The sequence below is a fragment of the Mustelus asterias genome, chromosome 11, assembly GCF_964213995.1.
Source record: "Mustelus asterias chromosome 11, sMusAst1.hap1.1, whole genome shotgun sequence".
In the NCBI taxonomy this organism is placed as follows: Eukaryota; Metazoa; Chordata; class Chondrichthyes; order Carcharhiniformes; family Triakidae; genus Mustelus; species Mustelus asterias.
The window spans coordinates 103154536-103177898 of NC_135811.1; the positions used below are offsets into that span (position 1 = coordinate 103154536).

The 23363-nt window shown below is 46.5% G+C and overlaps 1 protein-coding gene and 1 non-coding gene across 4 annotated transcripts in view; both read left to right on the forward strand.

Annotated features, from left to right (window-relative positions):
• cacnb1 (calcium channel, voltage-dependent, beta 1 subunit) overlaps positions 1-23015 on the forward strand; it is a 121424-nt gene extending 98409 nt beyond the window's left edge. For 2 of the 3 annotated variants that reach the window (XM_078224140.1, XM_078224139.1), the window contains exons 10-13: positions 2928-3079; positions 4414-4509; positions 9045-9230; positions 20420-23015. In XM_078224140.1, coding sequence (XP_078080266.1) covers positions 2928-3079; positions 4414-4509; positions 9045-9230; positions 20420-20860 — 875 coding nt within the window. In that variant the 3' untranslated portion in view covers positions 20861-23015. Of the gene's footprint in view, positions 1-2927; positions 3080-4413; positions 4510-9044 lie in introns of all 3 variants that reach the window. The other variant, XM_078224141.1, reaches the window with a different exon arrangement.
• trnal-uaa (transfer RNA leucine (anticodon UAA)) lies at positions 15051-15134 on the forward strand. The gene has a single exon. It is a non-coding gene; the product is annotated as a tRNA-Leu (tRNA).
• Positions 23016-23363: the final 348 nt, after the last annotated feature.

Here is a 23363-nt window from a genome sequence, read left to right on the forward strand (position 1 = left end):
CCCGTGTCTGCATGGGTTTCCCCCCACAGTCCAAAGATGTGCGGGTTAGGTTGATTGGCCATGCTAAATTGCCCCTAGTGTCCCAAGATGTGTAGTTTAGGGGGATTAGCAGGGTAAATACGGGGATAGGGGCTGGGTGGGATTGTTGTCGGTGCAGGCTCGAGGGGCTGAATGGCCTACTTCTGCACTGTTGGGATTCTATGATTCTAATGTACTGTAACTATCACAGGAGGCAAGGACAGAGCAGTTGCCAGCTTGCCAGAGGGTGAGGCTATGCACAGGATCAGCTGATGAAGACTTCAATGGGGCGGCTGAGAGAGGAATGTACAATGGGGTGTTTGGTGCAATGGAGAAACCTTCCAGAAAGTTTCAACACCAAGGAGCCAGGAGGAGTCCAGGCAGAGGATTCCAGGCCTGGCAGAATTTGAATCCCATCCTTCCCAGCACGGAAGAGGTGGCCAACTCCATTCATGCACCTGATCCAACCACTGATCCAACTACTGATAGCTGATGGGACAAGTTACACTGGAGCACCAGCAGAAACCCCCCAACCTCTAAATGCTACAGTGGATGCTCAGCATGCAGTCATTCAAGCTCAGACTGCTGCCAAGGTGGCTGGAGGATACACTGTACAGAACAGCTTGGAGGGTGGCACAGAAACCCATCAATCTCTCCTCTGACATCACTAGGCTTGCTGAAGCATCGCCCTTGGGGAGAGGCAGTGGCTCCATGAAGCACAAACCTGATGTCCTCTCTCAGGAAGGCAGTATTCAGTCTCCCGCCCCTGCCGCTCTGCCCGTGCCCCTGCTGCTTGCTGGCAGGCAACCCAGGCGGCTGCTGCCCGTGCCCAGGCAGTGCTGCCCACCGCTGAGCCTCTCGGCCAAGAGCTGCCTGAAGTCATCCTCCAAAACCGTGTCAAGTATCGCCCATTGGAAATCAGTCTGTAACCAACAGGGTAGCACTGTGTAGGAACACTGGCACCGACAGTGGTACATGGTAGACAGGCACTGGGGAATGTGCTGGCATGGTTAGCTTATGTTAGTATGCAATATGGCGCGATTTCATTTAGAAATTTGGTTTGGAATGTTTGTTTTGTTGTGCCTTTTCTTTTTACATTGTGGCCAAGTTTGATAGTGAGTGACAGGCCCTGGGTAAAGGGGAAATGGGGTTACACTTACTCATGTTGTAGTCGACTTAGTTCTTTGTGCAGAGCCCAGACAAATATGGACTGTCTAGGATGCCTCCTCCCTCCACTCCTCACCAGTGACCTCTGTGCAAAGTGTATTGTGTGTTACAGTTCACGGGGTGAGTACAAGTTATCGAGACAACTTGCACTGGCATGTTATAATTAAGTTTATTTATTAGTCACAAATAGGCTTACATTAACACTGCAATGAAGTTCCTGTGAAAATCCCCTAGTTGCTACAGTCTGGAAATATGGGGCAGGATTTTCCAGCCGCACTCGCCCAAGACCTGAAAATCCCACCCAAGGTCAACGGATCCTTGCATGGTCAGCCCCCAATTTCCGTGGCAGGTGGAACCGGAAAATTCCGCCCATGGATAGTGATGATAGAGGCTCCAACATTCTTTCCACCGCATGGTTAACCAGGAATCTTTCCTGCTCTTACTGACTGTACCATCGGTGGCAGTGTTGGAAGGATTTACAGGTTGATACTCACCCTGTTTGTCTGCATTATGGCCGCACCTTTCTTGGCCATCAAATCCTGGCATGAGACATGAACCCTGACTTTCTACATCAGAGGCAGGGACACGACTCACTGCGCCATAAAACCTCCTGGTGTGTGCAATTGGATAAACTCCATGGGTGCATGAATTGTGTGAGCGTTACTGAGGACACCTCAGTCAGCCGACAAGCGAGAGCAGAATTGATCTTAAGCCATAAGAACCTCAACATTCAATACTTCATCAACACCTGCTGTCAGTTCACCTTTGTACAGAATGAACAGTTGCACAAGGCACTGGAGGGAAACCAGCAAACGTCAAACAACAGCCCAGAATGAGTCAATGTCGACAAATGTGCAGGAAAAAAAAGGAAAAAATAAGCTCGCATTTTTAAACTGAAACCACAGAAGTACGGCTGAAAATGAAACATTTAATTAAAGATGCACTCACTGGTTCAGCAGGTTTACACTGTGAGTAATAGCAAGACGTGCTTTGATCTCCAGACTGTACTGAGTTGGCGAACGCTATCTATGACAGTAACAGGACTGATGTCCTCAGGCTCCACCTTACCGAGATAGGAAAATCATTCATCTTTTCCACTCCTGATCACACTGTACCGATCTTACTGGAGGTATTAGCTAAATATCAAACTCGACTGTAATAGATGGTCTCCACACTCACCATCAAGTGCACACATAAAGAATGGCCATTGAGTTAGATACTGGAGCCAATTTGTGTGCTTAAAACTGTGGTTAAGAATTCAATGCCTTCAGCTGAGACAGGGAGGGAGAGGTGAACATATTGACAAGAAAAAAAATTCTGAGATTCCATCGTTTTTGCCACAATGATGGTTTTATGACTATCATTTCTCGATGGTCAGATTCATGATCTCAGATGAACAAGTTGATCAACATAAGCTGTCCATCTGTGGTGTGTAACCAGGGGGTACATGATCCCTATCAGACATCTCCATTTGGGCCTGTGGCTCTGAGTTTGAACCCAACTGTGGAACGTAAAGACCTTCATGTAATGCAGAATCCATACTGACGATAGATAGCAAGCTGTCACCATTGGCCTGCTCATTATTACAATACATATTTTACATCTTAAAAAGCAAGCAGAACTATGGCAAGCATGGAGACAAACAAGAATCTTCTAGAATGGGGCCCACAGGATTTGATCTGCGTTTGTTACCTTTAGTCTCGTTTGGTAAAAATGCCTTGTTTTTGACTTTTCCCCTGCAGCTGAAGTACAGAGTGAGATTGAGCGTATTTTTGAACTGGCCAGGACACTACAGTTGGTGGCTCTTGATGCAGATACCATAAACCATCCTGCCCAACTTGCCAAAACCTCTCTGGCCCCCATTATAGTCTACATAAAGATTGCTTCACCCAAGGTAAGAGACTTTAGAAGTGTTTTTTTAAAAGTTCTCTAAGCACCTTCAATTACTTCCGACTCACCCAAGCCCCCACTTCACCCACCCCGCCCTGCCCCCCCCCCCCCCCCCTCCCCCACCCCCCTCAGTGGGACATAGCTTTGATGGACTCCAATGGATCTTTCTTGATGCTACTAATATCCAGCTCCAGGGATGTTCATGAAGCGATCTTTTTCTGTCCGGGTGCATGCGCTTGCTCCCCTGCTGGCTTTGAGGTTAAAATGTCAGCTCAGGAATTGGATTTTCCCAGATTCAGTCCCTGCTTCTGCTTAGTTAACCTGTCCTGGGTGGAGGAGTAACAATGTCTGCGGTAACCATGGATTAAGGAAGGGAATATTTGCCAGTATTCCTGCTCCCCATCACTAAACAGGAAGCCTTGCTGGGAAGGATACATACATGGAGTTGTTGGGTGATAAAACAATGCAGTTAATGTTTTGCCCTCCAGTCTGAACACGAAGAAGCAAACCAACGTTCCAAAGGCTGCTATAGAATGAAAGGCAACAGCTATTTATTTATTTGATTTTTACTTGTCTTTTGGAGGATTAGTTTGAATCCCATTTCTTTTTTATTTCCCCTTTTTTCCCATTTTTACTTTTCTCTTAATTTCCTGGACCCCTCTCTCCTGTCATTCTCTCTCCATTGACCTATCCTCTCCCCAACCCCCTCAGCTCTCTACACTCCCAACATTACCCCAACGGCCCTCCTTCTGCCCTGCAACAACTCCATCATGCTGTGCTGGAAAGAACCAACAGAATTTCAAAGTCTACTCTTGTTACATCTGCGGTATTGGCTTTCCCCAACCCCAGATTGAGGAGACCATCGTCTCTCCTATATAACAGCTGTAAAGATTCTAACTGAAATGCAAAAGGCTATCCAACTAGTTACTTGTATGTGTATATTTAATATGGAAAACTACCGTGATCCAATAATATCCTGTGTTGAATTGTTCAATCTAAGGTCTTGAAGTATTTGTGTTGTTACAGTGAGGGGCTAGTGTATCAGTGAGAGGCTACAAGTGTATTAGAGGGTGTTACAGTGTATCAGTATTACGGTGAGGGGCTGTTGTATCAGTGAATGGTTATAAGTTTATCAGAGAGTATTACAGGCAGGATTACAGTATATCGGTGTTACAGTGAGGGGCTAGTGTTTCAGAGACGCTGTACGGAACTGGAGATTACTGCATGCTGAAGTGCATTATAATGTGAAGTGCCTATGTATGAATGATACAGTTTAAGGTGTATTGTGCATTAAAATATTAAGATAGCTTTATTATTGTGATTGATCTTTGCCTACAGGTATTACAGCGGCTGATAAAGTCACGAGGGAAGTCGCAGGCTAAACACCTGAATGTACAGATGGTAGCATCAGACAAGCTGGCCCAGTGTCCTCCGGTCAGTATCTCACATTCAGATGGAAAGCGGTTTCCTTGAGCAGACGGGCACTTGTATTATTAACCAGGTTCTCTCTTTACCAAGCTTCATTTTGCCTCCTCTTTGTCTGCCTGCCTGCGAAGGGTCGCTTTGGGTTTAGAGGTTTAAACAATGGGGAATTGTGAGGGGGAGATCTTCACTGCTGCTGGGAGATTCAAAACTGGAGTAGAGAGAAAAGTGGCAAAGTTCCTAGCGGGTTAGGGCTATTAATGATAAACTCGTTCAGCATCCTGCAGCTGTATAGCCAACGATTGAACCACAGTGAAAGAACTGCTAATTCCACCACTGTCTGCATTGAATCATAGAATCCCCACAGTGCAGAAGGAGGCCATTTGGCCCATCGAGTCTGCACCGACCACAATCCCACGCAGGCCTATCCCCACAACCCCATGCATTTATCCTGCTTGTCCCCCAGACACTAAGGGGCAATTTATAATGGCCAATCGATCTAACCCGCACATCTTTAGACTGTGGGAGGAAACCGGAGCACCCGGAGGAAACCCACACAGACACGGGGAGAACGTGCAAACTCCACACAGACAGTGACCCGAGGCCAGGAATTGAACCTGGGTTCCTGGCGCTGTGAGGCAGCAGTGCTAACCACTGTGCCACCGTGCCGCCCCTTGCATTCTACATCCTGATTACAATTGCTGTGTCAGTGCAGTACCCCTTGTAGAAATCATTACGAAACAGCTGCTTTCTTTCTTGTCTATATGTATAATATATCCTGCGCTGATAATTAATGATTATGTTCACTAGTGGGTTATTTCTTGTGTTGGACAGAAGAAAAACTAAATTGTTCCTCCAATTAGTTGACATTGTCTTCACTCCTTGAACAAGACATTGGCCGGGATTTTCCACACTCACCCCCCCCCCACCTCCCCCCGCCTCCTCCGCCCCCCGTAGCGGGGGAGGCTGTCTGCCATTGGCCGGCGGCAGGACTCTCCGGTTGCGCCGCTGTCAGTGGGGTTTCCCGTTGTTCACACCCCCTACTGCCAGGGAAGGCATGGTGGGGGTGGGAAGTTGCTGGCGGCAGGAGCAGAAGATCCCGCTGGTGGGAACGGCCAGAAATCCCCACTCATTGCCTCCTCTGCTTATTTAGCAGCAGAGTTGCATCATCAGGGGTGACACAGTGGTTGGCACTGCTGCCTCACAGCGCCAGGGACCCGTGTTCAGTTCCAGCCTTGGGTCACTGTCTGTGTGGAGTTTGCACATTCTCCCCGTGTCTGCATTGATTTCCTCCAGGTGCTCCGATTTCCTCCCACACTCCAAAGATGGGTTGGCCATGCTAACTTGCCCCTTAGTGTCCCAAGATGTGTAGGTTAGATGGATTAGCCATGGTAACTGTGTGGGGTTACCAGATCGGGCGGGGGAAAGGACCTGGGGAAGATACACTGTCAGGGAGTTGTTCGGACTCAATGGGCCGAATGGCCTCTTCTACACTGTCGGGACTCTATTCTATTCTGTGCTATTCTACCTTTCCCCAAAGGACAAAGGTTACTAGAATATGCCAGGCAGCGCAGTGAATGTGCTTGTTTGACCAAAATAAATCGGCATTCAGCAGTTTCCTTCTCCACAGTGGGACTTTCCAACTTGGGGAGGGATTTAGAGCTCGGTTTCTCAGTCAGATCCTACTCAGTTTCCACTGAATCCAGGGCAGGCAGATTCCGAGCCAGTTAGTGAAGGATGAAGCAGGGATGAATCATTTTCTTGTTAGTCCCTTCAGTGATAGAACATTGCCGATGTCTGCCTCCGACCAACTGAACCAACGTCCCAGCAATTTCCCTTTTGAGGACACCGATAAAATGGACTAATTATTAAATAAACCAATTGAACAAATTGATCGCCCCTTAAAAGGGCCCTGCAACTCGAGATAAAACTTTAAAGAAAACTTATATCATTAAATTAAAATGTTGTCTGCAGAATCAGTTTCTCTTTATATGCTCTTGAATCCAACAATAAACAAATGGGCAACTTAACACATTAAAGAGATCGCCATTTAAAGGGACACTAATGGATAAAGAACTCCAAAAGAAACTTGTCTAATTAAATGAAAATGTTATTCCCAGAGCTAATGAAACTCCAGTCCCCACAATGCCCACTGGTCATTGAAGGCTCGCGTGTTTTCTTTTATTCATTCATGGGACATGGGCATCACTGGCTGGTCAGCATTTATTGCCCACCCCTAGTTGCCCTTGTCCAGAGGGCATTTAAGAGTCAGCCACAATGCTGTGGCCCTGGAGTCACATGTAGGCCACACCAGGTAAGGACGGCAGATTTCCTTCCCTAAAGGGCATTCGTGAACCAGATGGGTTTTTCCAACAATCGACAATGGTTTCATGGTCCTCAGCAGATTATTAATTCCAGATTTTTTAAATTGAAATCGAATTCCACCCATCTACTGTGGCGGGATTCGAAACTGGGTCCCCAGAACATTAGCTGAGTTTCTGGATTAATAGTCGAGCGATAATACCACTAGTCCATCACCTCCCAGTGGGCACTGGGTGCTCCCTCTCCAGGGGTCACCTATGCACAAACAACCTTCATATTCTTTTTGAGTACCAATTTAACAAACTGAGCATTTTTTAAAAAGCCAATTAACCCATATTGACAGCCTCTCAAAGGGCACTGGAACACCAAGAGAATTGTAAAGGAACGTTACATAGTGGAACGAAAATGTCATTTTGGGGGCTCATGAAGCACCTCCAGCCCCCCCATGGAGTCCACTGGCAATGGAAGTCCTCAAGCATGCCAATAGACACTGCGTGCTCCCTCCCCAAGGGCTACGAACATAGCTGCGGCGGACAGGGGCAGACAGGCTCTCTTTATAAGTCCTCTAAGTAGTTAATTAAAGAATGCCCTTCGTCTGTATGTCTTAACAATATAATTAACATACTACTAACAGATAACACTGGGAACATGTCCAAGGATGCTCTTTGCTGCTTCTCCTCTTGCCCACTCTGCTTTCAGGCAGGCAAAGCTTTCAGAGTGAAATGCGTTGGAAGGGGGCATGCAAATCACAGTCTTCCACCGCATATCCCTTAGTCAGCCAGTGTGAGTGCTGGAGGTAGGGGCCACATTTTAAGCTCCACCTTCCAACATTTAGTTGGAACTTAGAAATGGCCAGAGGCCATTCAGCCCCTTGAGCCTGTTCAGCCACTCAGTTCAGCTGAGTCTTTCCTAATCGCTTTTTGCTTGGGCGTGGGCGGCACGGTGGCAGAGTGGTCAGCACTGCTGCCTCACAGCGCCAGGGACCCAGGTTCGATTCCCAGCTTAGGTTGCTGTCTGTGTGGAGTTTGCATGTTCTTCCCGTGTCTGCGTGGGTTTCCTCCCACAATCTGAAAAACGTGCTGGTTAGGTACATTGACCCGAACAGGTGCCGGAGTGTGGAGATTTTCACAGTAACTTCATTGCAGTGTTAATGTAAGCCTTACTTGTGACTAATAAATAAATAAACTTTATATATTAGTGTCACAAGTTATTGCAATGCAGTTACTGTGAAAAGCCCCTAGTTGCCACACTCCGGCGCCTGTTTGGGTACACTGAGGGAGAATTTAGCATGGCCAACGCACCTAACCAGCACATCTTTCAGACTGTAGGAGGAAACCAGAGCACCCGGAGGAAACACAGGCAGACACAGGGAGAAAATGCAGACTCCACACAGACAGTGACCCAAGGCAGGAATTGGACCCGGGTCTCTGGCGCTGTGAGGCAGCAGTGGTTGCCACAGTGCCGCCCTTGTGGGTTCCCTGTGCTGATGGTGAACATTGGGTTAAGTTGGAGCAGTCACTCTGAGAGCATGGCCATACAGCAGTCCTGCTAACGCTTAAAGATCAAAAATAATCAGTGCTCATGAGATCTCGCTTAATGCCCAGTTTGCTACCAGTGGGCCGGCCACCTGATGGTGAAGAGAAGCTGGGACTTATAACCATTTTGTTTCCCCTCCCATGTCCCTGGGGTGCTGAAACCAGTGTGACACCTTCAGAGATCAACTACTCCGAACAAACCAAGCAAACTGGGGCTGTTCCTAGTCTGTATGCTTGGTTCAACAGCAAGTAACTTGGGAAATATTGAAACTTCCGCATCACCATTTTGTAAAAGCCATTTATAGCTTGGGTGTTGATGACAAGCTGGCATCTATTACTGGCATCCCTATAGGTTGCATCCCTAGTTACCATTGGGAAGGTGGTAGTAAGTACACCATCTTGAACTGCCATCCTCTGTGTGGGGCAGACGCACATGGTACTGTTCGGGAAGGAGTTCCAGGATATCGACACAACAGCAATGAAGGAATGGCTGATATATATCCATGTTGGGATAATGTGTGAATGTTGCTTCCGTGTACCTGCCACCCTTATCCATCTAGCTGATGACTATCAAGGCCTTGGGAAATGTTGTCACACTGATTTCAACAAATGCAGAAATAATGGGAGGCTAGGGAGAAAAGGGGCTGAAAAAGACTTTCAAATTTGTGCTAACCTTTTCTCCCTTCGCAGGAACTGTTTGATATCATTCTAGACGAGAATCAGTTGGAAGACGCTTGCGAGCATCTAGCCGAGTACCTTGAAGCCTATTGGAAGGCCACCCACCCAGCCAGCTGCAATCCCCCCAACCCTCTTCTGAACCGCACCATGGCAACGGCCGCCTTAGCTGCCAGCCCAGCGCCAGTGTCCAACTTACAGGTACAGGTCCTCACTTCTCTCAGGCGTAACCTTGACTTCTGGGGCTCAAGCGGTGATGAGAACAAAGAGGCGACAAAACAGCAGATGGAAGCAGAAGATGCAGTCTAGCCCTGAAGCATACGGAAAGGAGAGAGAGCACATTGGTGGTGTTACTTTAAAAGCGTCTTCCCAACTCCTGTCTCCGTTTGTGACCCCCTTCCTAGAGTGCAGCTGCATGTTGATGTCCCACTAACCATGCATTTTTTTTTGGTCAAGAAAGATGTGACACTTGAGAAAGAAAAGTGGTGCCGGTTAAGAGAGGAACACATTCTTTCTTCAGTAACAGGCGATCCCACTTGTCAGTGGTGCACTGTTGGTGTTTTTTCCTCTCTGTCGTTCTATTTTGTGTCCTGTGAGCCAGCATGCGAATGATGAGCCAGCATTTCGACTTCAGGCACATTCCCGGCTAGTAGTTAGCGCTAGACTGCACAGACTGCACAGCTCCAAGTGTTTGAGGGGAAAAGGTGTCTGTGTTACAAACAAAGTGAGCCAACCCTGACTTGTACGTAGCCGCACCAAACTGAGCCAACATCAATCCATTAGCTAAGTCTTCAGTTCCCTCAAACCACATCATTGTCAAACTAAGTTAGAAGCTCTTCCAAAGGCAAAAGAACATTACAGATGTATTTACACTTTTAATTTTATTGTTACTAAGAAGTAATGTCTACTTTGCGGCTTTACTAGGAGTGCAGTATAACTCAGAAGTCATGTGCCTCCCTGAGGCCAGAGAGAGAGGCTATGTAAAACCCGGAGGAATTCCAGTCAAACCCAGGTAGTGTTGAGACCTCCTTAGTACACTTAAAACTTGGGCAAAGTTGATTTGTGGAGTGCAGACACTCCCATTCAACCTCTTGAAGCCTTTACCATTTTAACAGCCGATTTGGGAGCTCTGCCTATGTTAACTCCAGTGTAAATACATGGTAGAGGGACTGTGACAAAATTGGAATTATGTTTTGTACTCATTACAATCTCTCACAGTTGAGCCTCAAAGGCCTCTCTGACCTTTGTTGCATTCTGGGGGATGAGCGTGAATGGAGGGTACACATTTTAATTTCTGAAAATTGCTGGAGTTCTAGAAATTAAATGATACGTATCTTTTCCGGGGACCGATGCTATGCCTCGTATCTTATCCATTTCAGTTCTGGGCTTGCTTTGTGTATACAGTGTGTGCAGATACTTGCTTACTGTAGCAATGTTAACCCTATGGATTGGGACTGGGTTAAACCTCAATGTTTAACTTCAATATCCCGACTTTGATGTACACAAACCCTTGGAGCAAAGTAAATTGGATGGCAATGGTTCCAAAAAAAAATGAGAGTAAAGGAGTTCAGGTGTTGAGAGGCTGGCAAATCAAAGAATAGAGTAGGGCTCCTTTGACACACTTTATATCAATTTTAGATGAATAACCATTGTGATATTTGCAGCAGTCTGTGAGTCATTTGAACACGCTTCACCAAACACAGTAAGACCAGAAGACATAGGAGCAGAATTAGGCCACTCGGCCCATCGAGTCTGCTCCGCCATTCAATCATGGCTGGTATTTTTCTCATCCCCATTCTCCTGCCTTTTCCCCATAATCCCTGATCCCCTTATCAATCAAGAACCTATCTATCTCTGTCTTAAGGAGATTCCTCCTTATCTCTGTTTTAAAGGATCGTCCCTTTAGCCTGAGGTTGTGCCCTATGTACACAGTACACTGTAGATGTGCAAGTTTCTGTGTAGTGTGTGTGTGTGTGTGTGTGTGCTACTTTAACAAAGTCACGACGATTTGAAATAGTGTTCACGGGCATTTGGAGCTATCGTGTTTGCAAAATATACTGTCCACAGACCAATGGCAGCCATAATGAGTCACCAAACAAGCGATAGGTAACCGGACGGGCGGGATAGTTTCACGAGTGATGACTCAGCCAAGAGTAATTCTGGACTTGGCTGCGAGTTGTGTGAGTTTAGCTTTAGACCTTCCCCAGGGTGAGTCACGGCCTCAGGAACGAAACAAAATACACTGAAAACAAAAAGAAACAAAACACTGGAAACAAAAATAAGATTGAAAATTGCAATGAAATCCTTTTCACCAGAGGCTGATCTTTTCCAAGTCTACTTATACCTGGTTCAATCCGCAGCACAATAACATTTTAGGTGTAATTTTAATCTGTAATTATCTGTTGTTCCAGCACTTTTCTGCTTTGATTGTCCACCCATCACTTTCTCCCGGAGTTGTGTGTGAATAAGAGCAGGTGGCCTAGACAGAGTCGGCCAGCAGGAGGTGCCCAAGAGAGGTTGGGTGATCAACTAGCCCTCCCTGTTTGGTGATAGCACCATCTATTCTGGGTCAACCATCAAAGGCACAGATTAAGGACAGTAGTTTAAGGACTGATTTTGTGTGGATATTTTACATACCTTCTGTACGAAAATGTGGGTTAGGTTTGGTGTCTGTGCAAATCCACTTTGTAAGATTACAAGCACTTAGGATTTGCCTGCAGCACAGCAACAAGACCCACAGGCTTTGTTCAGTAAGAAAAATAATAGCACCTTTACCAGAAGTTGCTGCTTTCCTGAGAGTAAAACACACAGGTAACAGTGGGCCTGGAGATGAGATTGGGCTCAGGCAGATTGAACAGGAGTAAATATTTACTTGGGGATCTCAACCTGAATAGTTAGAGTGGGCTGCCTTCTGCTGGCCAAATCTCCACAGGCGGTTCACCTGAGGGAGAGGGGGTAATCGATTTTGAGTTGTCTTCCTTACCAAGAGTGGGTCTTGGGCTGGGTGGCATGGGGAAAGTTTGAAGCAGGCACTTGGTGAGGTTTTGCGGGGTGGTGGTTGGGGACAGAGGTTGGTGCAGGCTGGGTGGAAATCTGCAGGGGGTGGGCACTGCGTGGAGTTGTCCGTGACTCCTGTCTCTCTCCTTATCCAACTGGCTTCACAGGAAGCTGCTCTTTTAAAAGAAAAACTACATTTTTACGATTGTATTGTTGACAGGGTGAACAATTTCTGCTTCATCGAGTCATCGAGGTTTACAGCATGGAACCAGGCCCTTCGGCCCAACTTGTCCATGCCGCCCCTTTTTTAACCCCTTAGCTAGTCCCAATTGCCCCATTTGACCCATATTCCTCTATACCCATCTTACCCATGCAACTGTCGAAACACTTTTTAAAAGACAAAATTGTACCTGCCTCTACTACTGCCTCTGGTAGCTTGTTCCAGACACTGACCACACTCTGAGTGAAAAAATTGCCCCTCTGGACCCTTTTGTGTCTCTCCCCTCTCACCTTAAACCTATGTCCTCTGGTTTTAAACTCCCCTACCTTTGGGAAAAGATGTTGACTATCTAGCTGATCTATGCCCCTCATTATTTTATCGACCTCTATAAGGTCACCTCTAAGCCTCCCACGCGCCAGAGAAAAAAGCCCCAGTCTATCCCTTATAACTAAAACAATTGAATTAATTTTTGAAAGGGGTACTTTAACAGAGGTTAATAATTTATATATTCAAGCTGGTTAACACCTGCAGATGCCCTCAAACTGAGACCCTACCAGTTTGGCAATGGGCCAACACCTGCATATATTGGGTGCAGGACACCCCATAGCTAAATTGATAGCTGCTGTGCTGTTTTATGCTGAGAACAGTTTTTGATTTCACACATTTACACTGATCACATTTAGGGGCTGAGCTGACTATAGATTCTTTACATGGAATTTGTAAAGCCAGCACCTTTGAATTTCCCTAGGCATTGCTTCCCAGGCAAGGTGCTGAGCTGAGTTGCACAGAGAAACAATGTTTGGGGACAACATTGGATTAGGTTAGAGAAGAAACCCCACAAGAATTCACAATCACATTGCCTACTTCTCTGACATGCACATTCCATAGAGTCCAACAGTGCAGAAGGAGGCCATTCAGCCCATCGAGTCTGCACCAACCACAATCCCACCCAGGCCTTATCCCATTAAGCCCATGCATTTACCCTAGCTAGTCCTCCTGACACTAAGGGGCAATTTAGCATGGCCTATCCGCCATGCTAAATTTAGCATGGCCTATCCGCTATTCCGGAGCACCCGGAAGAAACCCACGCAAACACAGGGAGAACGTGCAGACTCCACACAGACAGTGACCTGAGGCCGGGAATTGAACCCGGGTCCCTGGCGCTGTGAAGCAGCAGTGCTAACCACTGTGCCACCGTGCCGCACGTTGCTCCGTCCACATCCTAGGCTTCGAACACACAGCACAGAAAGGAGCCATTCAGCCCTGCTGGGCTATGCTGAAGTTTATGCTCCACGCGAGCTTCCTCCCCCCTCCCATTCACCTAACCCAAGGGGGTGAAAGGTTATCAGGGGTAGGCAGGAATGTGGAGTTGGGGGTTACAATCAGATCAGCCGTGATCTTATTTAGTGGCGGAGCAGGCGAGAGGGGCTGAGTGGCCTACTCCTATTTGTATGTTCATGTCCATAGCCCCATCAACATAGTATTCTATCCCTTTCACTCTCATGTACCTAAACTTGCCTACACTTATCCTTTATCAATGTTAATTGCTTCATCCAATCATTCATTTTTAAGCTGTCAAATTGCCACTTTACTGTGTTGTTTATGTTGCTTAATTCAAATTTCAATAATTCCAATTTCTTTTTGTGAGGAGAAAGCGATTGAAGTTATCGGGAATTGCTGTAAAAGCAATGAAAGGCTGGGTTACTCATCGGATCCTGGTTTTATGCATCCCTTCAATTTTTCCTGTAGAGGCCAGTCCCTGCTAACTTTGTAACTCGAGTAGTGAGCTGCTTAATGCACTCTGGATCAAAATCCTGGAACTTCCTCCCTAACAGCACTATGGGTTGTACCTACATAGTAAGAGTTTTAACAACACCAGGTTAAAATCCAACAGGTTTTTTTGGTAGCAAGTACCATTAGCTTTCGGAGCACTGCTCCTTCGTCAGATGGAGTGGAAATCATTAAATGTTGTACCTACATCACAGGGGACTGCAGCAGGTTCAAGAAAGCAGCTCACCACCACCTTCTCAAGGGCAACTGAGGATGGGCAATAAATGCTGTCCTAGCTGGTGATGTCCAAATCCTATAAAAGAATAAAAACAGACCTGTTTTAGACTCCTTAATGGCTACATTACGATGCCATGTGAATGAGTTTTACAGTATCTCATACACTGGCGCGCTACCAAAGGAAATTAAACTTCCTGCTCACAGAATTGAGACCAGTAACCTCAAAAATAGCAATGACAGTAAAAAAAAGAGCATGTACATATGTACGAACAAAACTTAACTCCAACCAGCCTTGTTGATGTGGTAGCAGAGGCAACTGGTTAAGGTAAAACTGGGCATGTCAGAGGGATACACATACACACTCCACACAGAGGTAAATACAAGCTGCCCGCAGCCCTTTTCCCTGCATTTACGACTGTGTCGCAGTCAATTCTTTACAAAAGTTTACAATATTAACAGTCAGTTTTTGAGTATTTGTTCTGTGGCTCACTGCTATGTTGCCTGTGTGTGTTCTTAAGTTCCAATTAGTTTAGCTGGGACAAAAATAAGACCAAAAGTGGGGGGGGGGGGCGGGGTTCAAAAGACGTGCTGGTTAGGTGCACTGACCATGCTAAATTCTCCCTCAGTGTACCCGAACAGGCGCCGGAGTGTGGCGACGAGGGGATTTTCACAGTAACTTCACTGCGGTGTTAATGTAAGCCTTTTTGTGACACTAATAAATAAACTTAAACTTAAATGAATGCAAAAGGAGACCATTTTAACCTGACTCCGATGTTGGGAATATAGAATAGAATCCCTACAGGATGACCGAGTGGTTAAGGCGTAGGACTTAAGATCCAATGGACATATGTCCGCATGGGTTCAAACCCCACTCCTGGTAAATGGATTTTTAGGGTAGCACAGTGGTTAGCACTGCTGCCTCACAGCGCCAGGAACCCAGGTTTGATTCCCGGCTTGAGTCACTGTCTGTATGGAGTTTGCACATTCTCCCCGTGTCTGCGTGGGTTTCCCCCGGGTGCTCTGGTTACCTCCCACAGTCCAGATGTGCAGGTTAGGTGAATTGGCCATGCTAAATTCTCCCTCAGTGTACCAAGCAGGCGCCGGAGTGTCACAGTAACTTCATTGCAGTGTGAATGTAAGCCCACTTGTGAATAATAAATAAACTTTACTACAGTACAGAAGGAGGCCATTCAGCCCATCGAGTCTGTACCAGCCACAATCCCATCCAGGCCCTATTCCTGAAACTCCACACATTTACCCTGCTAATCCCCCTGATACCAGGGGTCAATTTAGCATGGCCAGTCAACCTAACCTGCACATCTTTGGATATGATGGGAGTGAGTGTGTAACTCTGCTTTCACAGCCCACTGGAATTCATTCTCTGTTGATGTCTAGCCGGCGCTGTGTGTGTTCAGTAGAGAACAAGAACCATAGCAAAGTTATGATGCAGAAAGAGACCATTCGGTCCATTGCGTCTGTGCTGCCGAAATGAGAAAAATAAATTAACAGCTCGTTATAACTCCAGCCCCTGGTCTGTAGCCTTGCAGGTTCCAGCACTTCAGCTGCAGATGCCTTTTACATGAGTTTCAGCCTCAATCATCAACATAGGCAGTGAATTCCAGACACTCACCACTCTCTGGGTGAAAGAGTTTTTCCTCATGTCCCCTCTAATCATTCTATCAATCACCTTAAACCCATGCCCCCAATAATTGATATCTCTGCGAGTGCAACAGAAGTCTTTCATGTCTACCCTGTTTAGACTCAGTCGTACAACTCAGTTAGGTCACCCCCTTAGCCTCCTTGATTCTGAGGAAAGAAACCCTCGCCTTCCAACCTCTCCTCATAGCTAGAAAGGTGGAGGACAAGAACAAACTATTCAGTCTGAGGGAGCCCATTGCCAAAAGAGATAGATGCCTCACAGCGCACCTGGAAAACCTTTGTTACTCCTTGTTAACAAGCAAAAAAAACCCCAACCATTGTGGAGGCTGAAGGGGAGTGATGGCTTAACACTTCAGTTGTCACAATTGCCAATGGGTCCAACTTGTCCTTAACTGACCAAGAGCTCCTGTGAATGCAAAGCATTTTCTGATTCTTTTTTTGTTTCCAGTTTTTAGTATCTGTGGGACTCTCTTTTTCTTTTAACCCCATTTAAGGGATGGCTGTGCTCAGAAAGTTGAAAGTAATGGATGCAAATTGATGTATATTCCTCTTGGGCCTCAGCGTAAAGCGAGTGATGGTGCATCAGCCGCCTGATTTACAATCCACCTGATCTTTCTTTTATTGGCTTCACTGCATTAAAAGATTAACCAAAGTGTAGAACAGGCTCGTGATTCACAATCACCTGCTTCTGATTATGTCCAGGACACATTTATAGCCGATAAAACCTGCTGCGGTGAGGTTTCTTGGCTGGTGATACCGTAACGTGAACAATAATGTTGATGATTCGAACACTCGCTTTATTTTGTAGCATGTTTCAAGTGGTGGGTCTTGGCTGGCAGGGGTGTAAGCATGAACAGGCAGGGGTTGAGGCTATTCCCATTGCATTGGGGGTGTGCTGATGCCTGCGATTTTGATTTGCCAAGGCAAGAGCAGAGTAAAGGATCAGGGTAGCCAATGAGGTAGAACCGAAATATTACCTGATGCAATTTTTCAAAACCACCTTGGCTTTTTGTCTAAGGTGAAACGTTAGATCAAGCCCGGGCGGCGGGGGAAATGCCTCACCCTGTCAGCTTGGAACTTGTTTGATGGAGCACATGATGGGATGCAATGTCTTGTCTTGTCAGCACGGATTTGGTTTGTCCCTCATGTGGGGTCCATGATTGGACTTAATTTAAATTGGCTTGACTGTTTAGAATTAAAGTATTGAGAGGTACCAAAAAAAGGTCTTGGGTTGGCTCTTGCAGGGGCAACGTCTCCAGTTTAAAGGTTAAAACAAATTTCAACCAACGTTGCAGTCAGTATCCGAATAACACTGGCTCAGATGGAGAGATAGATAGAACAGTACAGCACAGAACAGGCCCTTCGGCTCATGATGTTGTGCCGAGCTTTATCTGAAACCAAGATCAAGCTATCCCACTCCCTATCATCCTGGTGTGCTCCATGTGCCTATCCAATAACCGCTTAAATGTTCCTAAAGTGTCTGACTCCACTATCACTGCAGGCAGTCCATTCCACACCCCAACCACTCTCTGCATAAAGAACCTACCTCTGATATCCTTCCTATATCTCCCACCATGAACCCTATAGTTATGCCCCCTTGTAGTAGCTCCATCCACCTGAGGAAATAGTCTTTGAACGTTCACTCTATCTATCCCCTTCATCATTTTATAAACCTCTATTAAGTCTCCCCTCAGCCTCCTCCGCTCCAGAGAGAACAGCCCTAGCTCCCTCAACCTTTCCTCATAAGACCTACCCTCCAAACCAGACAGCATCCTGGTAAATCTCCTCTGCACTCTTTCCAGCGCTTCCACATCCTTCTTATAGTGAGGTGACCAGAACTGCACACAATATTCCAAATGTGGTCTCACCAAGGTCCTGTACAGTTGCAGCATAACCCCACGGCTCTTAAACTCCAACCCCCTGTTAATAAAAGCTAACACACTATAGGCTGTCTTCACAGCTCTATCCACTTGAGTGGCAACCTTTAGAGATCTGTGGATATGGACCCTAAGATCTCTCTGTTCCTCCACAGTCTTCAGAACCCTACCTTTGACCCTGTAATCCACATTTAAATTAGTCCTACCAAAATGAATCACCTCACATTTATCAGGGTTAAACTCCATTTGCCATTTTTCAGCCCAGCTTTGCATCCTATCTATGTCTCTTTGCAGCCTGCAACAGCCCTCCACCTCATCCACTACTCCACCAATCTTGGTGTCATCAGCAAATTTACTGATCCACCCTTCAGCCCCCTCCTCTAAGTCATTAATAAAAATCACAAAGAGCAGAGGACCAAGCACTGATCCCTGCGGCACTCCGCTAGCAACCTGCCTCCAATCCGAAAATTTTCCATCCACCACCACCCTCTGTCTTCGATCAGATAGCCAGTTACCTATCCAATCGGCCAACTTTCCCTCTATCCCACACCTCCTCACTTTCATCATAAGCCGACCATGGAGGACCTTATCAAACGCCTTACTAAAATCCATGTATATGACATCAACTGCCCTACCTTCATCAACACACTTGAGAGGCTAGCTGTTCCACCTCACAAGGTCTGGGATACACTTCCTGGTCAGCTGGCCGCTGCTAGGGCATTATCATCAATGCTGCAGTTGTGGTGCAGGCAATGGAATTAAATATCAGACGCTGCATATGATATTCAGCCCATCTGGCATCATCCATTTTGTGCCAGTCCCCAAGAAAAATTGCTGTCCCTCCTTCTTCTTCAAAGATGGTGCAATTACATTGGTAAGGGTAAAGTTGCCACAATCCCAGATGACCATTTGAGGGGGAGAGCTGACTGGTGGTGATTTAACCTGAGGATCACCACACCTCAGGCGAGGGGCAAGGTTGGGAAGGTTGTGGGGAAGGTTCATGAATAACCTCAGCCAGTAGGGGAATTGAACCTTCGCTGTTGGTCGTCGCTCTGCATCACGAACCAGCCGTCCAGCCAACTGAGCTAAACCAACCCTCGTTACATTGGATATATAACCACACAAACAAGCCATTCAGCCAAACTGGTCCAAGCAGGTGTTTATGCTTCACTTCATCAACTTTCATCACTAAATCTATCATTGTAACCCTCTATTCCAGAGTGGTACAGTGGCACAGTGGTTATCACTGCTGCCTCGCAGCGCCAGGGACCCAGGTTCAACTCCGGCCTTGGGTGACTGTACAGAGTTTGCATGTTCTCCCCCTGTCTGCGTGGGTTTCCTCCAGGTGCTCTGGTTTCCTTCCATGGTCCAAAGATTTGTAGGTTAGGTGGATTGGCCATGATTAATTGCTCTTTAGTGTCCAAAGATATGCAGGTTAGATGGTTTGGCCATGCTAAATTGTCCCTTGGAGTTGCAAGCTGTATAGGTTGGAGGAATTAGCGGGGTAAATACAGGGTTTTGGTGATTGGGCCACATTTTTACCACACCCTGGGGAAAAAAGGTCCATCTGAATTCCTTATTGGGTTTCTTGGTGACTATACTGGCGGCCTCCAGTTGTGTTCTTCCTCACGAGAAGAAACGTTCTCTCTTATCCACTCTTATCGATCTTCGGTCACCCCTCGGCCATCTTTTATGAGAGGGAAGAATTCTAGTTTGTCAATCTGATATCTATATCCACGTGTTTCTGGTAAATTCTCTCTGCAGCCTCTTTCATGCCTCCAGATCCACTTTTAAGATATGGCAACCAGAACTGCAAACAGTGCCTGAAATCAGATCCAACCAAGGCCCTTTCAGTCCTCGATCATTTGGTTCAGGGGCTGGCTGCCTGAAATGGGAACGTGCCTTCTCTTTAAATTGCTTTCTTCAAACACATCTCAGCAGGTCTGACAGCCTCTGTGGAGAGAGAACAGAGCCAATGATTCGATGAAGGATCATCCAGACTCGAAACATCAGGCGGGATTTTGCAGCCTCGCTCGACCCGAAACCGGAAAGTCCCACCCAAGGTCAACGGCCCTTCCCATTCTCCGCCCCTCGCCCGCTCCAATTCTCCTGGCTGGCTGGGCAGTAGAATTCCAGCAGTTGGCTCTATTCTGTCTCCACAGAGGCTGTCAGACCTGCTGGGTTTTTCCAGCATTTTCTGTTTTTGTTTCAGATTCCAGCATCCGCAGTATTTTGCTTTTGGGATATTTCTGGATGAGTCTAATTGGAACTTAATTCCTAAAAGTTGTAACGGTCAAGAGTTTGTGTTGATGTTGCCAAAACAACGCTGCTTTTTAACATGTTATTGAGCTTCATACTGATCTAGTGATCAGGAAGAGAGGGAGTGTTCTTGTTTAATCTGCTGTAAGAGACTGTGCTTGTTGTTTGTTGTTAACCTATACCTGTTCTCCACCCTCCCCATTCTCTCTCTCTGCATGGTGTGCTGCTGTTACTAACTAGGGTCCCTACTTAGTGCATGGAGAGCAGCCCAGTGACTGTTCGGCACCCGGACGGACAGGCTTGCATGACTATCGGAACGACTCTGCCAAACAGTCCTACCATCGCTTGTCATCCTCCACGCCCCAATACAGCCACCACCCGAGGGCCATGTCCCGTGGTCTCTCCCGCCAGGACACCTTCGACCTGGAAACGCAGGGCAGCCGGGACTCCGCCTACACCGAGCCGGGGGACTCCTGCATGGAGATGGACCCTTACGAGGAGCAGGAGATGCCCGAGGGGCCGCACGGCACCGGCAGCCGCTGGTGCAGCATCAGCCGGCAACAGGTCCAGCGGCAGGAGTCCTGGGAGGAGGAGGAGGACGACACCAACAACACACAGCAGAGGAGCCGGCTGAAAGGCAGAGACCGTTACCGACAGAACAGCGACGAGGTGCTGTCCAGGAAACAGAGCGACATCGAGGAGTGGAACCGAGATGTGTACATTTGCTAAAGAGCAGCTCAACATTGCTGCTCGGGACTGTCTCTCTGGAGAATTTTGTTATCTTGTCGTGCCCTCCAGTTCTGTTTCAATGAAATACCTGTCCCATTCAAGGAAGAGTTCATATAGTTTTAACAATTTGGAGCATTGGTCCTTCCAAACCCTCTAGATAATCACACCATCCCTGGACCTCTCTGTTTGATGTAATGTTAATTGGCAATTATTGATTTGAATATGGTTCTTCTACATGGGAGAGGGGGATTTGAATACAGTGCCACGTCTTTTCCTCCCTGTTTATTATAGTGCCTCAATATTGGGTCTGCAAGGGTCTCTGGATCCGGACCAGGTACGGTGCATTGTTAACCATTGAAAGGACTGACCTATTTGACAAACGCTTGAATCTGTACACTGCATTACTCTGCATCCCTTTTGCAACAAGTTCACCTGTCAGTGGATGTGTGGTAATCACTTCACCTGATTTAGACAGCTTAAAGATGAAAAGCCACTCCAACAGCCAAAGGCATGAATCTCTCTGTCTGACTGGAGGTTTTATTCATCAGTCAGGTTGACTGTTGCTGGGTGTAACATGTTTTCCTGTTAAAAAAAATATGCAAGAATGCATGGTAGCAGCATGAAGTTAAAAGATGGAAACTTTTTAAAAGTGGCTCACACGTAGACCGCTATCCTCGGAGAATGTCCTATCACCAACTAATCCTTGTTTCCATGAATTTCCTAATCAAGGCTAGTCTCAGAGGGAGGAGGGTAGGGGGATGTTTTCATATCTTCATCTCTGCTCTCTCTTCAATGGGTGATTAGTGGCAACTATTTATTAAACACACCATGATGATAAAAAAAGTCCCTCTCCTGATTCCCCAAGCAATTTCCGATTAGGAAAAGGTGGGTGAAGGATTAACCAAACATGTGAAGCTACAAATGGAACTTGTTATTCTGTCGTTAAAGGGAATATCATGCGGAATATGTTCGTTCCACCACAGCGGTGCAGGCTGTTTCCTTTCATTTAAACACTGACTCTTCTGATTAGGAATACTGCTAAGTTTAAACTGTACGTACATGCACACATGGCTGGGTCTGTCAGACAATGTGGGCCAGCCAATTGTTTACAATCAAGAGCTTGAATTTGCAAAAAGGCACTGGCTCTCATTCCTCACTGGCGAAGGGAGGGTGGGGTGGGGAGAGGGTGTCTAAGCTAACTGGGGTATTATAGAAATGAATCTCCCAAGGCACAGCTTGGGAATGAGAGCGGGGCAGTGACTCGCTTTGAAGGGGCTTAGTTGGTCACTGTCTTTTCAATTTGGCTAATGTCTGCCATTCTTGGAAGGTGGGTTATCAGCTTGGGGGTGATGGGGGGGTGGGGGGGGAGGGAAGGGTTTTGAAGGGTAATTTATGCCAAAATATAAACATATATAGAATAATAAATACTTGCAAACGATTTAAAAGGCAGTGATGTAATCGAAAGATTCAGGTGATGCCCGGAAGTGGGTTGAAACACTGGCCTCGGGGACCTGGATTTGAATTCAAGCCCACTTCGTGCCAGAATAATGTCTCTTTCCTGCTGGCTAAAGGCGCCTGAAGAAAACCTGTTTGGAGCAACTTCTGTCAATTCATTGCGGTCTGGAACTGAGGACTCAAAGTTGCCTATGATTTAGCACTGCTGGAGGCTAAATTGGTCTCTTCACTGGAATAAAGACTTTAAAATGGAATAAAAGTGGACACTGCTACACTAGTGGTGGGGGGGGGGGGGTGATTGTTTGGTGATGTGGGATGAAAGTCGTATTTGTTGGATCATATGGTTCATAAGGAGCTTTACTCTGTGTCAAAGCTGCAATGTGACTGGATGGTCACGTACCATGAGGAACCAGGTGCCAAATTTGGAAATGTTAAATTGTTAGCCAAAAACAAATTAACAAACAATGCAAATGGAAAGTGTAAAACTCTCAAAAAAAATCATTGTCCAGACCCTACAATTAAACCATGGCCTTTGAGAATCACTCCCCGCTATTTGGTATTGTTTATAATGATATACTGTTTGAATTTCCTGTGGGAGTTTTCTTATGTTGCTGATCAGTTTGTGTGCTGGCAGTGCACTCCTTGTCCCTAATGTCTAACAAGACTTAGACCAGAGGATTGATGACGATCATTGCTGCAGGGCTTGGGAATCACTAACTCCCTGCAGCCGATTTCTGAAAAATTCTATGTCCAGTATATATTATAAATAAATGTTCAAATGTAAATTTTAATAAGAAATGTTGTACTATGTTTATTGGTGCCGTTTCAGTCTGTACTCCAAGAAATTGTGGACTCAATTGTCGTTTTTATTACTTTTATCCAGTGTAGCTAGGCTCATTGGAATCCAGTACCCATCAGAACCCAATAGCGGCACAGTGGTTAGCACTGCTGCCTCACAGCGCCAGGGACCCGCTTCGATTCCTGGCTTTGAGTCACTGTCTGTGCGAAGTCTGCACGTTCTCCCCGTGTCTGCATGGGTTTCCTCTAGGTGCTCTGGTTTCCTCCCGCACTCTGAAAGACGTGCTGGTTAGGTGCATTGGCCATGCTAAATTCTCCCTCGGTGTACCCGAA